Below are 18,245 nucleotides of genomic sequence, written 5' to 3' on the forward strand. Positions count from 1 at the left end.
GACTGCGGATGTATATTAGCATTGTTGCTATAATCAGGCATATTTACGTCTATTGCTGTCTAAATAGACGTTCATTAATGTGCACTGTTCCTATCGAATAAATACATACATGAATAAATAATTACCAAGTTATAGGCGCTTTTACAGGTGGAGAGGTCAAATTTATAATTTTTAGGCAAAATTACAGAGAAAATTTAGGGATTCATAAAGACTACTGAGAAATATAGTGCGTAGGATGGGATATAGGGATTTTTGTCAAATACAGGCACCCAAAAATGAAAAAGAAACAAAACAAAAAAACTTGCACACATACGCACTTTACATTTTAAAGATCCTTTCCTTAATTCATATTAAAAATATTCCAGTAGTTGTTGTCTTACCTGTGTTGGAATTAGTGCTTACTTTTTCAAGTTTTCATTCTGAATCTTTATAGGTCCATTTCTCCCAGAATAAACCACTCATGCCCCTAAAACAGCACAGACACCTATATAAAATGTAATTTGTTAGTTTGAGATTTTTAATATTTTTTGAGCAGTGGGTATTTTTGTAGCCACCCTTGTGTCACTTTGTCAGGCCACCTGATCCTGAGCTTTTCAGGACTGGGGCCTTAAAGAGACAGGAGCTAAAACAGACTATTTCCAAGAGAGGATGATGCAGTACTGTACAGTCTGGGTAAAATAATGTGGTTTTTTGAACATTAAAGCATTTAAACATTCTAGTTGAACTCCAAAATATAATTATATGCCAATAAATATGCTAAATGTGGAGGCTGAGGACCCCAAAAAGACCCCGTCAAAAAAGCATGAAATAACGCTGCTACAACAGTGAATCAGTTAAAAGTAGTTAAAAGTCTCAGATGTCAGTCTGTGGAGCTTCAATACTAAAAAAAATTAAGTAAAGATAGTTTTAAAAAATCTGTCTTTAAAGTCACTTCAGTTCATCTTGAAATGAAGTTCTTAAAATAAGATTGTAATTCTCACAACATGGTACTTATTGAAGATGTCTAATCTGAAAATAATTTAATTTTATCTCAGTTTACAAATGACCATTTTCAAACACCTAATAAGAACAAAAGGCCCTGAAATGAGACATGAAGTCTTCAAACAAGTCTGACAAAAAAAGTCACTTCAACTTTTTGAAAAATGATGGAAAGGTAAAAGAATTTCAGATCAAAATGTCTGACGATTAATTTTCTGTCAGGATTGTAAATGAATAATCAGCTACTTGTTTCAGACGTCCCTGTGATGGACTGGCCACCTGTCCAGGGTGTCGCCTGCCTTCATCCTAAGTCAGCTGGGAGACTCCAGTCCCCCCACAACCCTAGTGAGCATTAAGCGGTGTGTAGATAATGGATGGATGGATGTTTCAGGCAGCTGCTTCCAGCATTAACACATGATATCAATACATTTCTATTATAATGACCATTTGGAACAACAAGAAAAATATTCTGCCAAATGAATTCTGCTCAATTAGAATAATTACCTTCAGAGCTGTAGTTTGTTTAAACCAGAACCACTGGTAGGACAACAGGTAGAACATGGTGCAGTTATATTTCATGTTTGTTCGGAGTAACGGGTACATGCAAAAAAATTATTATTGTTTTTTTTTAAATATTTTTGAAAATGTGAGGCTGCAGTGGCAATCACTGAGCCTTCATGCTGCCTTCCAGACAGGGAGAGAACGGTGAGAGGAAGAGGGTGAGGTTGGATGTAGAGACGTGGGGGAGGTAGAGGAAGCTACTGACCAACCAGCAGCCTCCTCCATCTTGCTGTTGTGGTTGCACGTCTTCAGAACAAACAGCTCCAACAGCCTTTTTTCTTCTTCTTTTTTTCTCTGCCTTCTGTTCTTGTTGTTCTCCCTCCGACTTAGTCTTTTCTGCCTTGCCTTTTTTTTGTTTTTTTCCTCTGAAAAAGCTGAAGAGGCTCCTATTGTTTTGCTTGATGTCATTGAGCTCTTCGTGCTCCCCTTCCGTGGTTATACTTTCCTCTTGCAGGATGTTGGGTTCAAGCTCTACTTCTTCAGTTTTGTTCACAACTTTGTCTTGTTTTTCTTCCTGCAGTTGAGACTCCATCTGTCCTGGAACCTGTTTTTCCTTGGTTTCATTGTTCTCTCGGTCTTTGAGTCTCTTTTTCTTCCTCCTGTTGTGCTTCTTTGTCTTTTTCACTGTTCAGACTCATGAGCTCCTGTTCCCTAGTGTTGAGCTGCTCCTCCAGATGAAACATCACTTCTTCATCTTTGTTCTCTACTTTATCTTGCATTTCTTCCTGCACTTGTGACTCCTTCTGCTCTGAAACCTTTTCCTCCTCAGTTCTGTTGTTCTCCTCTAGATCTTTCTGAGGCTCTTTCTCTTCCTCCTGTCGTACTTCTTTCTCTTTTTCACTCTTCAGACTCAGGATCTCCTGTTCCCTAGTGTTGAGCTGCTCCTTTAGTTGATTCAGCTTTTCTTCTGTTGCCTTGATGGACTTGGCAAATTTCTGCCTCTCAGCGTTTAGGAATTGTCTGAGATCTTTCAGTGCAGTCTCCCTGTTCTCCACAAGTGAATTCTTGATGCCAGTAAGACTGGAGCTGAAATGCAATCTATTCCTGAGTGTCCTGTTTTCTTTCTGAAGGTCTGTGATACGCCCTTCCAGGTTGTTGTTGTGCTCTCTCAGCTGCCGGATTTCAGCATTGGAAGCATCCAAAGCTGTTTGCAGCTCCACGAGTTGGTTGGTTGTAGCCATTGTTCACAAGTAAAAACACTCTACACAACTTTACACTGTTGGTATTGATGTGTCTGTAGTAGTTGTTGCAGAGGTTTGTTACAGTCAGTCGTATACTTCGGTTCTTTGTCGTACTCAAACGAGATGATGGTGTAGCAAAGTTGGGCTTCTTCAGTAGATCCCAGTTGCTGCTTACTGTCAGTGTGTCCTGTATTTCTATGCTTGGCTGATGGCATCATAACAATATCAGAATTCCACACACACACTTGCCTTTGCTTCTGTCGCCTAGCAACCGGACCATGTTTATTTTGGATGATTCTGCATCCCAAAAAATAACAACATTGTAGAAAAAGTCCATTATTGTGCAATTGAAATTCAAAAAATGAAACTTTGATATATTCTATTTTAAGTAAAAGTGAACATTATTGTCAGTGTCTCTACATGTGCATCACATACTGAGAAATTTAAATGTCATTTGAAGTCCCACACTGTCCACAAAAGAAAAAGAAAATTTATATATATATACATCTACAGCTGCTTGTATATGGATCACACAGTTATAACACACAAATATACATAATTGTTAAAGGCTTGTCTGTGTAAAACTTTAACTGTAACGGAATAACTGTGACTAAAGAAATGTTTGCAGTTATAATCAGAGCTGACATTTAGGATCATATTAGAAATGCAATGAATACCTTTAATACAAACTTTTTAATAATTGATTAATTGGTTGGAGTAATTTTTTGAGAAAAAAAAGTCTATATTCTCTCATTCCAGCTTTTAAAATTTGAATATTCTATACTTTGTTTAATTGTTTTTGACAATAAACTGAATCTCTTTGGGCTATGGACAAAACAAGAGATATGAGGACATCATCTAGAGGTTTTACAAACTCTGATCGACATCTTTCACCATTTTCTGAGATTTTGCAAAGCATAGGACTGATAAGTTGATCCAGAAAATAATCAGTTGATTAATTGACAATGAAAATAATGAATGGAAGCAAGTTGTTTAGATGCATTACCAACATTTCAGTTACAGTGTAGGTACAAGAGTCACTTTTTGGAAAGTGGAAAATGGAATTAAATGAGTTGAACTGGTCCTTTAAACCTATTTCAACTGCAGCAGTTAAAGTTAATTTTGTCCCGTATTTTTTCATGTATATTTGTTTCTTTTGTTGTCATAATTAGGCCAAATTTGTTTAATTTCGGACACTTTGTTTAAACTTTTTTTCTTTTCCTATTTACTACATGTATTACAAAATACACGAGGTATACAAAATTTCTTTAGTTTTTACAATCAGGGCTAATGTATTTCCTTTTGTACATTTTATGTTGTAATAAATATACACAAATTTGGAAACAGAAAAAGACTGAATAAAAGTGTACAAAATGAAGTAAACTGGGGCTTATTATTCAAAATAAAAGGTGACATGAGAATTAGTGGTGGGACGCGATTTAAGAAATTAATCTAATTAATTACAGGCTTTGTAATTAATTAATCGCAATTTGCAGTTTTGTCAAATAGCAATATTTGACACAATAAGTGAAGTTTTTCAATTCAAATAAAATTGTGGTTGACAGTTGAATCAATGAATAGACATATACGTGTTTATAATTTAAAATTTATGTTTAAAAAAAGGAAAATGGGACATATAGAAATAAGTGATTTTGATGACTTAAAGCCTGAATTTAGTTGTTTTTTTCCACTGTATGGCATATAAAATCAGCATAAGTAGTTTAAGGAGCTTCAGAAAGTTGAAAATCCAGAGATTCATTCTGTTTCCATCTTTTCTGGGTCTGATAAATGGTGTAATTTTGATGGTTCTTTTTATAGGAATATAAATTTTTATTTATGTACTTTTTTTATAAGCAAAAATTTAATAATTAAGTTATTAAGAGATATTTTTGTTGTTTAGGTTATTCCTCCTTCAAGGAGGCAGAGCCTCAACGGCGTAAAAACTTAAACCACAAAAATGTTTCATTTCTATTTTTCTGAATTTTTCATCTGTCTGCTACATTCACAGATTATTGCAAATCTAAGTGCAATTATAGCAATTTTATTCAATATTTTAAGACTTTTTGTAAACTCAAGCACTGTCTAGAAAAGTGGTCTATTATGGGATGGCTACACCGTTAGCCGTTAGCATGACTCGTAGCTAACGTTAGCTCTGTTGCTAACAGCAACATGTTTTACACTGAGGTGATACCGTCGGCTTGAAGTGACGCAGTGATCAGAAAACTCTTTGTTGTACAATTTGCACACAACCAGGCTTTTATCCAACCTGCCATCAGGAAGATTTTCTTGCTTCTTCTTCATGGCTACAAACAGACTTCAGGTTCATTACCGCCACCTACTGGGCTGGAGTGTTCATCAGCGTTACCGGTGTGCCAGAAACGAGGGAACTGAGGAGGGTGCAGTTAATAGCGTTATTAATATTAATTAATCGAACTTAACGCGTTAAAGTCCCAGCTCTAATGAGAATACAAATGGCACAAAATTAATCACAATTTCACAAATCACAGCTGCTGACACCGAGACCAGGATTTCATCAATATTTATTGAATTCATTCATTTTTATTTGACACGGAGAGGCATGCAGTCCTGAAGACACTAGGCCTAATCCTCACTGCCCCTTGATTCTGCATAACTTTTACATTTTGTAGCTGCATAAAAAGGCCAATATTCATATGTTTTCAGGTTTTGAAAAGGTAGATCCTTGTATAAAATGTACAATTACATACAAAGTTTGCTTACCATTCTAAGAAATTGAAGCAGACACTCAACGTGCAATTTTGTGAAAACAGGGACAATAGGAAACTGTGTGCTTGCACAAAGAGCTTTGAAAACATCAACTGTCAGTGTTGCAAAATCAGTTACTGGAAATAAAATAAAATAGCTGTGCTGTGTGAGGTACTCCTTTTCCTGATAGTTCTCCTTTTTTCACCCAGGAGAGGGCGCTGGTACTGAGGTATTTTGGAAGACGTTCCTGAATTTCCTTTAATTGACATATAATGCACACTAGAGATTGAGATGTTATGGTTTTCATTGGATAATTTACAGTTTTTATCACAATTATCCTTCAAAATAATTGCTTCAACATGGGGTATCCCTTCAAACCATGCCACTCCTAAGATACATATTTGAGTAAGAGAGTGTCATGTATTGGTCTGTGAGGTCTACTTGACTCCCTGGTACACCAGCTCAGCCATCCCATCCCTGATGCCCTTGCTATACTCCAGCGTTGCCCGGTGGATCTTCCACTGATACAGGCCGCTCCTGCGAAGGTGTCTGAGGAACTTTGGAGCTCCAGGAAACAGCACGTTGTCAGCCAAAATCATAGATCCTTTCCCCAGCAGACCAGAGCCCTCCAGTGTCTGTAACACTTCAGCAGTAAGTAAGGGAGCTCAAACTGGTCATTTTATCCTGTCATACTTCTGACAGGATGAAAAAACCATAAGATAGATTTGTAATTCATATGTAAACCTCATCTCTAACTGTTCTAGTTACCTGCAGATCAGGGAGGTAACATTTCTTCCAGTGGTCCATGAAGACAAAATCCAGCCTCTCTAGATTGTAGTCAGAACGCAGACGAGGGATCACCTCATCAGATGGATTCACAATGAGCTCCACCTGAAGAGCACACAGCATGCAAGTTTCAGAGGTATAAGTCGTTGGGTTTTCAGTACATTGGATAAACTTATCCAAAATGTATGTTAAAAAACTGACAATTCTGCAAGTAGCTGGGTACGTTGTATAGTAAATGAAGTGCATTAGATGTACAGCACAATCTTAGATTGTATGCAAGTCCTTCAAGTGGAAAAAAGATCAGAATATAAAAGACAGTCCTTTTTTTGGCTCTCTGCAGTAACTTGTCTTCATAACTTGCGATGGAAAACTGAGATATTAAAACCAAAGTTTTAAAGTATGTCCTGAGAATAATGTGTTAAAGTCCCAGGGTGGTGTTTTTTTGTTCAGTAATTCATCACACTGAACAAATGAAAAGTAGCTGGTGTTGATGAATCATAAAAAATGTCCATTCAAACATTGTGTCAAGCAGAAGAGCAGTTTTCTTGTTGAATCATCTCGATCCACAAATGTGTGCCTCCACCGTTAGCATAGACAACACAATTATGTTACCGATATTTATCTGACATTACACAAAACCCGTTTAGTGGATTAACGAAAGCCTCGGGGACTAACAGGATATTTACAGTGTCTGTGTGTTTGCTTTTTTATATACATAAAAGTAATTTGCAAATCTATGGATTTAAACTGTTATCACTGACTGTGTGAGCTTGTGCTGTATGTAATTAGGGGATGTCACATTTCTGAAGTCTTAATTCGACTCTTCCTCCCCAGTGTTTTCTCTTTGCTTTCTATCATCACACACACACACACACACACACACACACACACACACACACACACACACACACCCTCCCATATGCGAGCTCTTTTATTTTTTAATGTCTCCCTAATGTATGATGCTTAATCATTTCCAGAGGGTAATACTAAAGCCTGTTCTTATTTTTGGAGCTTACATGTCACATATGCAGAGTGATATCAGGCTGTATAAGTCTATTCTAAACCAAATGGAAGCTTTTTCCTTTCACGGTATGTCTCTGGCTGTTCACAGTTCCTCACATGGCATGTTGTCATTTGTTGATGCAGCTTTGTGCAAAAATTTGCTGTGCTTTCCTTGATTCGTCAGCTCTCCTTGCTTTTGCAAATGCGACCAAATTGTAGCCTTGTTAACAGACTATAAAAAATAAAATAGCCACAGTCTGTTCAGTAAACCAGTGTTTTATTATTTTATTATTCTTATTTGTATTGTTATTATTATTATTATTATTATTATTATTATTATTATTATTATTATTATTATTATTATTATTATTATTATTATTATTATTATTATTAGTAGTAGTAGTAGTAGTAGTAGTAGTAGTAGTAGTAGTAGTAGTAGTAGTAGTAATAGTAGAAGAAGCAGTTTGATATTTCTCGTTTTTGCTGTGATTGTGACCTCATAAGCAAGATACTTAGAGAACCAGGATTTTTGTGTACCGTTACACCCTTAGGGGAAAAATGTTACATTAATAGCCTTCCAGGATTAATTCATTATATTTGGCAGTGGGATGAACAGATTATCTGTGAAAAACAAGGTGTTTTAATAACAACCACAGGTTTTTCCAACAGTAAACTCTCCCAACTTAAAATTGTACTTGCCAGGACAAACATATTTAATATTTACATTGACATTTACTTGGAGTCGGCTCCAAACTGAATGAAAAGATGTCAAACGAGTCAACAGTGTGGTTGCATTTTGTTAAAATAGATGGCCAAAAATCTGAGTATAAACTCTTCAAACAGCAGTGTGCATATCGCAGTTTGACAACCAACGTAGCATATCTTCTAAAAATGGTAGAAACACATTTCTGTGATATACTCCTCAATAGTTTGTGTCTGTTGTTATCATTTCAGCAAAAAACTACCAGGTTAAAATTATTTAATATGCTGCAAATACTGGCTTTTTATGCTTATTTATGATTTTGATGCAGTGCACTCTGTGCCATTTTAATGCTTTAGGAATGATGTGTAAAAAGTTTATATGCATGTTTTTAATGATGGCAAAATATATTAGTGTAGGTGTGAATAATGGTGTGATTACAATATGTATATTATATGAGTGTATCAGAGCATAGTGTATATGCAGTATGTGTGTACATGTGGCTGGTGAATTTAGCCATAGAGAGAGGAAGATGACTCATAGAGGCAATGTCCAGTATAATACCTGCAGTCAATGAGGCAACACATCACCAGAGAAACCGGACAAACAGCATGATGAAGCAATTAAGGCAGGTCCTGACAAACCTTAACGAGCTCTTGGCTGAGACCCCCCCACCGCTGCAGAGCTTGTTAGACCTCACATGTGTGGGCAAGTAACCTGCTAATGAGCCAAATCTACAGTATGTAATCAATTAATCTCTTTGAGGACGGAACAGATATGTAGAGATGTTGCTTTTGAACGAGCTGAAAATGGGAATGGGAGTGAGGATTGGTTTTGTTTTTCATTTGAATTCATGTCGATGCTCATTTTCCTCCTCTGGCAGCCCTCACAACCATGTTGGCTCCGTGAACACTAAGTAATTTCACATAATGAAGACAGCATGTCACATTTAGTAACATGTGTTTGTTGTAACACATTAATTATCACTATCACGGCATCTCATGTGATAATTTAATGCAAATCAACAGTTGTTTTCCATGTGTGACTTTATACATTATATTTAACACGAACAGTAGTTTAGTTTTGTTGACATTTACAACTTTTTTTGCCACTTCTCTCAGTAATTATGTTTATTAAACAGATGAACAGACAAGAATGGATCATAAACATAACACAAACTGCTGCTTCTAAGTGGTAAACTTACAAACCTACATCATCTTTGCATTGATATCTCTTTTCAGAAAGACCTTTGAGACACAGGCTCTGATCACTGTCTCCGTCCATCATTTTTATTGTCTAATTTACTCCCCAACTCTTTCTCTTCCCCCTTTTCCTCCACAGACTTTTAAGCAGTTTATTATACAGTTTGAGCTCTTAATATGCAGTGAGCTGCCTCTCAGCACACAAGTAATGAATATCGTCTGTCGTTTCCTGTCTCTTTACGTCTCTCTTACCTATTATCGCTCATTATCAAAACACATTCTCGCAGGACACTACTCCTTTTCATCACTCAGCCAATTTAATGCATTGTGGTTTTATGTGAAGTGGTGGTTGTGTTCACCTCATTTAAGCTCAAGGGAATCAGAATGTGCACATGTTGGCAAATGCAGTACAGGAATATTGGGGTCAGACTAATTTCACTTCAGTCGCAATAATTGAAATTGATCTTTCTCAGTATTTTACCACTAAAACAAAATAATTAGTTTCTTCTGTTCAAAATAAAAAATGACTGAATGATACGGATGGAAAAATACATCATTTAGTATTCTATTAAAATACTTGGATAATAAAGTGCTTTACTTTTGCCTTGTAAGTTGCTGAATTTTTAATATTGTTTGGCCAGGTGGAAATCAGAGTCCTCACTGTCTACGTGAGGTATGAAGTAGCAACACCAACTCAGCATAACTGTAATTAGCTGTGATTTTGAGATTCTCATACAGTAACCTTGTTCAGTTTTTAGAGGAACGTACTGCACTTGATATTTTACATCCTTGGTTTGATAGCTTTAGTAGGCAAGAGTTTTTACATGCAAACTGTCAACGATAAATTCCACGAAATGTGAAGGACTGATGCAGAGCGGAATCATCCAGCAGCCTACAAAATTTCTAAAATTTGCAATATCTGCACTACATTCAAATGCTCCCTACAAGTTTGTGTTAATTTAACATTTAAACAGAACTTTTGCTTCACTTTTGATTGACATTGTGTCACTATCACCTCCAAACATCTCAATCAACTACTAAAGCAAAGAAAAAAAAACATATAAAATGATCACCCAAGTCTGCAGTTCCCCACAACACTGCAAAGTGCTTTTGCAACTTTAAACTCATTGCTTTGGCTTTTCAGACCTCATCAGTCAACTGACAGGCAGAATTAGTGCATAGCTAGAGGACATTGTGGAATATTTAGAGACAAACTTTTCACTCAGGAGTTGCTAGAAATCGCAAACTGAGCTAAATGGAGGGTAAATACTAAACTTACATTTGACCTTGATGAACAGCATTGGCAGTCATCCAAAGGTTTCCTAAAGAGAGGTATTGAAACTCAGTGTGGTAGCTTCAGATGTCTACATCTTGGCTCTCGCAAATCCAGACAGGGTAGAGCATGAATGAAGCTGAAGTGGGCTGTGGACCATCCAATAACAGCACCCACCTCTCTCCCAAAGTGGCCACACCCTTAATTATGCAAAACTTTAAACCGTATTACAGTTTAGATGGCTCAGTTATATACTGTAATTGTTCACCATATACACCGATCAGCCACAGCATTATGACCACTGACAGATCAAGTGAATAACATCCATCATCTTGTTATAATGCAACATTCTGCTGGGAAACCTTGAGTTCTGACATTCATGTGGATGTCTGACATGTACCACCCACCTGAACATAGCAGGTCAAGCAACCCCACGCCCCCCATAGCAACAGCAATTCTTAATGCCAGTTGCCTCCCTCAGAAGGACAATGCACCCGCACACACTGCTCAGGAATGGCCTTGGAGAACACGACAGAGCTAAGCTGTTCACGCGGATTCCACACTCCCCAGATCCAGATCTTATTGAGCATCTGTGGGATGTATCAGGATAAGCCTGATCTAGGTAGATCCCACCCTGTAACCCACAGGACCCAGAGAATTCACTGCCACCATCCTGGTGCCACAAGACATCCCCAGAGGTCCTGTGTCCATGCCCCACTGGGTCAGAGGAGTTCTAGCAGCAAAAAGTCGACCAATACGGTATTAGGCAGGTGGTCATAATGTTATGTCTGATTGGTGTATACAGTCTTTATGAATGGGGAAATTAGCTACAGAAGCCAAACCAGTGTTTTGTTTTGTTTTTTATCAGCCTGTAAGCATGTTTATTTCCTCTGTAAATTTGAGCATTTTAACATAAGGGTCTATGAGGATTGACTCACTTTTTGATGCAGCTACAAGTGGCCGTTTGAGGAACTGCAGTAATTGAAACCTTGACATTGACTTAATTTCTCAGCCCCACAGGTTGCAGCTTGATGGGGTGCTTGTGCAGGTTAATGCAGGCTTTAGTCATAAATCTGATTACATCCATCACCAATGTTTAAACCTTACCCAGACAAATACACAACAGGAAATGTTTTGTTTCTGAGATATGACAAGTACAATGAAGTGACTTACAGTATTCATAAAAATGTGTAAAAAAAAAATGTGATGGCAGTAATTATATGAGCTGTGTTTATAGGTATCTCAAAACATCATTTCTACAAGAGAAATCCAAGATGCATCACACATGTACTGCATCTTTTTAAAAATAGCCCACTTCAGCTGCAGTGTGTCACGGCGTATCTCAGCTCAGTTAATCAACCTCACTGATACAGCAGATGTGCCAGTGATGGGATTCATGTTTTTTAGCTTCCTGTTAAGGAGTGATGATCAAGACCTTTTATTCTTCCCTTCTCATTGATTGCGCAATGTGCTGTATTCGTGTGTAAGTTAAAAGGCTGCAATGAACAACACGAGGATAGTGTTTCATCAGTGTAAGTGAGGACCTGAAGTTTGGAAAGGGATAAATGTGCTGTGAAAATGTAAGAGGGTAAGGAAAGGGTAAAGCAGAAGGAGAGGGAGACAAAGGGGCAGACAGAGATTAAATGGATGAGAGCCCACGCTATGCTGGTGCTGCTATAGTGCTGGCATCTGGTTCCATGCTTATCCCAAAGGGTCATACTGCTTCGCTAATGGACAGAGAGGATTGATCCCCCAGCATTACTGGAACGCATCAGGCTGCCAGACACACAGAGATGTAAAGATATTTACATACTGTATGTAAAAACACACTGAAGGTGTTTACACATTTATTCCGTCAACACACCCTCTTTATTCATGCGCCAGCCCCACACATCTGTCCAGAGAAAGAACAGAAGGAAAAAATACACTCTGCTGTCGATATGTACTCTCTGAAATTGAACGCACATGCAAAGAAATCAGTAAGGCTATCAAACACTTCCTGGTTGCTTGCGGGCCTCATTTAGACTGCGTATGTACATAATTCAAGGTGTCTGAAAATAGCCCTGAGATGTAAATAATGCAGAGAGGCCATTAAAGAAGGCTAAAACAAACTCATGGAGAGAGGAAGGAGAGAGACGGGATGGATGGTGACAGGTGTAGATGAATGAGTGAAAAATTACAGGAATTGTTAGCGTTAGTAGTTTGTCTTGGTCTAAACATTGCATCTAAATGGGTGAAGCACTGCAGAAACGGTAAAAAAAATTAAAAGGAATAAAGATTGCTCTCAATAAAAAGATATCGATCATGCAAGATTCATTATGGACCTTGTAGCTCGTGAGAGAGCACCTTAACAGTTCATTCTTAATACAACACAAGACACAAGATTAACCATGGTTGCTATACTCATTATTGAAAATTTGTTTTGGTGAGAAAAAGAGATAAGATAGAAATCCCCTATCTATCTTAAGGTTGCCCTGAAATACTATTATGAGGAGAAGAGTCCTCGTCTCTTAAGCTGTTTCACTCATACGAATCAAACCCAAAATGCAGTAGCACAGAGTCAATCACAGTCACGCTTTCTCCTGTCAGGCTGTAGGAAGCAGTCAAAATCATTTTCTCCAACAGAATTTTTTAGTTTGTCTTTTGGAGCTCATGATCCGTGACAACTGCAGTTCATGGCGGTTGACAGGTTTTCCTTCTGGATCATGTCAGCAGCGTCACAGTGTCACAAACGGGCTCAAAGAGCTTGACAAGTGGGGAGTCCACGCAAGAGATGTACTTAAATCAGATGGAATATGTTAAAGCTAAACTAGCACAAAACAACGCTGGAGTGTGGAAGTCAGGGATACTAAAACATTTTAAGGAAAGACTAACTCGGAAAAACACACTGTGAGCAACACATCTGTAGATTCTCAGTCACCGAGGTCTTTGTAATCCTAAGAAGTTTGGTTGAGGGTAACTGTTTTGCTCTTGAAGGTGCTTCACATCTTATCCAAGAGGCTTTTTCAGTTATAAATGACTGAGATCTCTAATAACAACCCACAATGCAGCACTCTCTGTAATGTGTCTAGTCTCAAATGTGAGATGACCCCCGCCTTGGCGCCTAGCTGTTTCAAACCCAATTTACAGAAACAAATTATGGTCTTATATGTATGCCAATGTAATCAAACATTGTTTTGTTAGATGACACACTGGAGACTATTCATTGTTCAACAAAAAAGCCAATTGCAGCTTGTTTCTTTGCTATAATGTCATTATGAATATTTTTCTCTAGGTTTACTTCACCATGGTTGCTGTATTTTGTTCATTTATTTTTTTAAGAAATAGTACATACTGACACCCTTTCAAGTTCTGCAGTTTTGTTGTTATTACACAGTTGACCATAGAGTTTTTCTGTAGGAGCCTGTGCACTGGTGTTGTACCAATTCTTTCTTCTTCGTTGTTGTCTTGTAAAAAATCAGTGAAAATTGGATTATGATGTACAGGTATGCACACATCACGTAGGGCCAGTTGTCCAGCTGTCAACATCTGGACTCAGCAAAAATGCAACATTTAATTGTTGCATTAGTTAAAAAAAAGATTTTGTTCAGGTTTGAGTTCTTTCATGTGCAAAAACAGACAATGTCTGTTTTCCAGTCATTGATGAAACCCCTAAAAACCCCTCTGTCTTTATCAAAATTGTGTATTTGAATGTTTTTTTCCAAGAAAACTTGAGACTGTCATTGATACATGCAGTTCTAAGGTGAAATGCTCAACCATGGTGATGACTGCTTATTTTGCTCATGATATGTCTTCCAGTATATAAAACACACCATATGGACATGTTAACAAGGTTAAAAAAAAGGGGATTCTTACTGTACTGGGTTTTAAATCTATAGCTCTGATTGCCATTTTCCAATATGATTTACAGTTTCCAGTAGCCAATGTGAATAATATCCCACCACCATTCATTCTGGTTATATTTCTAAGGAGATTTAATCACATTTTCAGATAAAAATTTGTCAGAAAAAAAAGGACTGGACAGGGTGAACATTTCTAACATGAGCTGGACTTCATATTGTACTCAGTGTTAAAGGACAAGCATTTGACAGTGCACCACAGTCAGTTCCTTAGATGTGTCAATGGGAAGAGATTTACCCAGGGGTTGGGATTACTTTTGTACAACCAGTATAGACAGATATGTTGGTTAAAATAAAATCTTATCTGTACTATCGAACGGATATGGGCAGAAAACAAAAAAATACCTCTGAAACACGTCCTGCATAATTTGAGATTAAATTGACAAGTAGAGAAATGTCCCTCCATTCTTTATTTTGTTTCCAATTTCTGCCCTGATTGGAGCATTGTGCTGAGGCTTTGTTTATTTGTTGAGCTGTGCTGCTTGAGCCCCGTGACCATAACCGCCAGATAAATGCATCATTGGGATGTGCTAAAAATAGACCAAATGCTGCAACACACAAACGTGCTCACATGTTACAGTGTCCTACACACCCACTAACCTGGAGAAGCAGCCTCACGTTTTGCACACAAATGTAGCTGGAGCGAAACACGTAATTACAGTCACACCTTCAGGGGGATAAAAATCCCTAATGCCAACCGAAGAGTTACGTTTTCTTTCCCCCTGACGGCATACAGCCTGGCCAGGTGTCAAGTACATGTGCATTAGTGTGGACACCGAGTGTCCAGAGGAATTCTTTGAGTGCATGTGGTGATGAAGGCCCCTCTGGTTCTGCACAAATACCCATGCATGCACATCATCTCGATCATCTGTCATTGTCGACACTCCACTACTTCTAGCAGCAGAAACAAGACTACTGTGTCCATCTGAGTCACCTCAGTCCTCCCCTACTGGGCACTGCATGGTCGCACCTGACAGGCCACATCAGACAAGGAGACACTCACCCAGCCATCCATCCTCACACACACACACACACACACACACACACACACACACACACACACACACACATTAGACTGTACCTCTTCAATCAAACAAATCTGGGTATGGGTTTGTGCTTGCGACGGTGACACAGCAAGAGGAAGTGTGGGTGCATACAGGTCTGATGAACTGAAGAAACTCAAACAGATGGATACAGACATAGATTTTTTCAGGCAGTATCCCCTGAGTTTCCAGAGCAACAAATACCTGAAACGCAGAATAAAATGAGAATTTCTATATTTTTAGTTTTGCCAGTGAATCACATCTTTTGGCAAGCAATCACAGTTCTCGCAATTATAATTTTACTGCCTGTGACTTTAACTGCAAGTGTTATTAACCTGAGGAGCTTTTACTCATGCCCCTATGCAAGTAAAAGTTATTGGTGAGTATAGTGGCTGCTGCTGTTTGAAAGTTGAGAAAGTTTGGGGATTTAAACAACATATCTTGTGGGGGTGTACCCAGTAAGTGGGGAGCAAAGGCTGGCCTACATGGCTCAGTTCCACAGAAGAGCTCCCTTAGTGCAAACTGCTGAAAATCGTGATGCTCTGTGACTGAAAGGAGCAAAAATTCAACGTCAATCGACCATTCTAACCTCTGTCCACTGCCGAGAGTGTCTTTAATGGGCACATGAGCACTAGATTAGACAATGGAAGAACGGAGGATTGTGGCCTGGTCTGAGTAATCCCATTTTCTCTAACATCATATCGTGTGTGTCACTTACCTTAAGAAGCGATAGCAGCAGGTTGCACTATGGGAAGAAGACAAGCTTGCGGAGGAAGTGTGATGCTCTGGACAATGTTCTGCTGGGAAATCTTGGAACCCAACATTCATGTGGATGCTACTTTGATACCTATGATATACCTAAAAGTCAATGCAGACCTCATACCCTCTATCATGACAACATGGTTCCCTGATGGCAGTGGCCTCTTTCAGTCAGTTCAAGGTGTTGCCTTGGCCTGGAATGTCCCCAGATCTCACTCCCATTGAGCATCTGTGGGATGTTGTGGAGAGACCTCACCTTGTGGCCTACAGGACTTGGTGCTGTTAGCATCTTGGTGTGAGGACATCTTCAGAGGTCTTGTAGAGTTCATGCTTATATGGGTCAGTGCTCTTTTGGCAGCAGTATTAGGCAGGTGGTTTTAATGTTGTGGCGGATCGTGTGTTTTGAAGGCTGTGGCTCAGGTGGCAGAGTGGGTTGTTATCTAATCACAAGGTTGGCGGTTTGGCCCCTGTTTCCTCCATGTGCCAAAAATGTCCTCAGGCAAGCCACTGAACCAGAAGTTCCTCCCCATGGCAGGAAGGCAACTTGCATGGCAGCTCTGTTGCCATTGATATGTGAATGTGTGTGTGAATGGGTGAATGAGAAACATTGTAAAGCACTACCAGTTTCTGCTATAATGTTGATTACTTCCATGAACTGATGATTTGTCCAGCTTTTCTTTGGCTTTATTTTCTTTTATCTTAATATTGAACACTGTGTTCCTGTTGATGATGCTGGAGGACACAAGGAGGAATTATGCACATAAGTTGAGGTCTAGTTCTTCTATCCATGGCAAAGTCTGCCATGTTGTACTATTTTGCAGATTTACTAGAGTCTTTTCTATAAACTCAAGTCTCCTTAGTGTTACTTGGATCTGAGGAACGCATTTGTCGGAAGAACAGCCAGTTACAATTTCCATATCCTCTTTTAGCCTAACAGCTTTTTTCCATGTACAGTGGAAATGTGCAGTCAGATACATGCCCATCATGAGCACAAGTGTACACATTCCTGCTGATTTCAGAAGGCACTCATGGTATCAACACTTGTAGCTGGTAATGTACCATAAGAGGTAGAACTGCACTGGAAAGGGAAAAGTCTGCAAACTTTAGGAATTTTATAAATACAATGTATGGTGAAATAGTACGTAAACTAAAATGTCTATGTTTCCTCTTACTGTTATTTCAGTGACAGTCCAAAGTGATTTTGAGTTGTTTACAGATATCAAGAAAAGTCATGAGTCTTTCATAAACTTGTAGGACAAATCTGGCTGCTGTTGTGTTGGAGAAACTCAGGCAAGAAAGCTTAACGAAGAGGAAACTCGTAAGTTGATTGGCCTCTCATTTTCAAGAACTTGTCGTTTTAAACATTCCCCTGAAAGAGGCAACTCTGACTTTGTGACAATTGCTACTTAACACTAGGGGCACTTGTGCATATCTTTCAACAGAAAAAGTTTCTGTCACTGATTGGGCCAAACCATCCTAAAGTCAAGTTTGTTTTTTTTCTATTACAGGCAGTTTCCCTTAATACAAGCAGAGAATGCAAAGATCCTTACAAGTGAAACCTGAGTTGGTTGACAATTTGATGACAAATTCTGGAGCAGCCGCCTTCTTTCCAGACCAACTGTTAGTTACAGTGTCAAGTTTTCCATACATCCCACTATGTGCCAGAGATGTGTTGATATCTAGCGACATCTTTAATAATGGCCATTTGTTAGTTATCTCGCAGTTACAAGTAAAAACTGACACTAAAACTAACACCATGCCAGCAGGAGCATTTTACTAAGCGGCGTCTGTCCCTCCTCCCCACAGAGCGAGTGGGCCAAGAGCGAAACACCAGTGGGAGAGGAGATAAAGCAACAGAACCACACAGAAAAATAGACAAAGAAGCGAACACAGGCTGTCTGTGAGTCAGTGTGCTGAAAGAATGATTTGTCACTACATTTAGTTAACAATTGCCCCTGAAAAAAAGGCCAATATAACTGTCAGACACAAGCTAGAAGAACACCAACCTTAATAGATGATGCATGACTTCCTCAATATTCTTGTATTTTTCAGTGCTGTTAGTGTTAATATGCCCCAAGGATTTCTCTTTGGGGGTTCGGGTTAGTTAACGGCAGACATTTGTGACTCAATGAACATG

The 18,245-nt window shown here is 38.6% G+C and overlaps 2 protein-coding genes across 6 annotated transcripts in view; one reads left to right on the plus strand and one right to left on the minus strand.

Annotated features, from left to right (window-relative positions):
- Nucleotides 1-18,245, plus strand: part of sphkap (SPHK1 interactor, AKAP domain containing) — a 132,751-nt gene that overhangs the window by 41,796 nt on the left and 72,710 nt on the right. The gene's annotated exons all lie outside the window — the stretch shown is intronic.
- On the minus strand, nt 5,683-16,397 carry LOC118471734 (transmembrane O-methyltransferase homolog). Its single transcript, XM_055012289.1, has 4 exons — nt 16,365-16,397; nt 16,068-16,094; nt 6,213-6,335; nt 5,683-6,079 (listed from the first exon to the last, which is right to left on the minus strand). The coding sequence occupies exons 1-4, from the start codon at nt 16,395-16,397 to the stop codon at nt 5,882-5,884; spliced, it is 381 nt and encodes a 126-aa protein (XP_054868264.1). The 3' UTR covers nt 5,683-5,881.

Source organism: Amphiprion ocellaris, chromosome 7, assembly GCF_022539595.1.
Source record: "Amphiprion ocellaris isolate individual 3 ecotype Okinawa chromosome 7, ASM2253959v1, whole genome shotgun sequence".
NCBI lineage: Eukaryota > Metazoa > Chordata > Actinopteri > Pomacentridae > Amphiprion > Amphiprion ocellaris.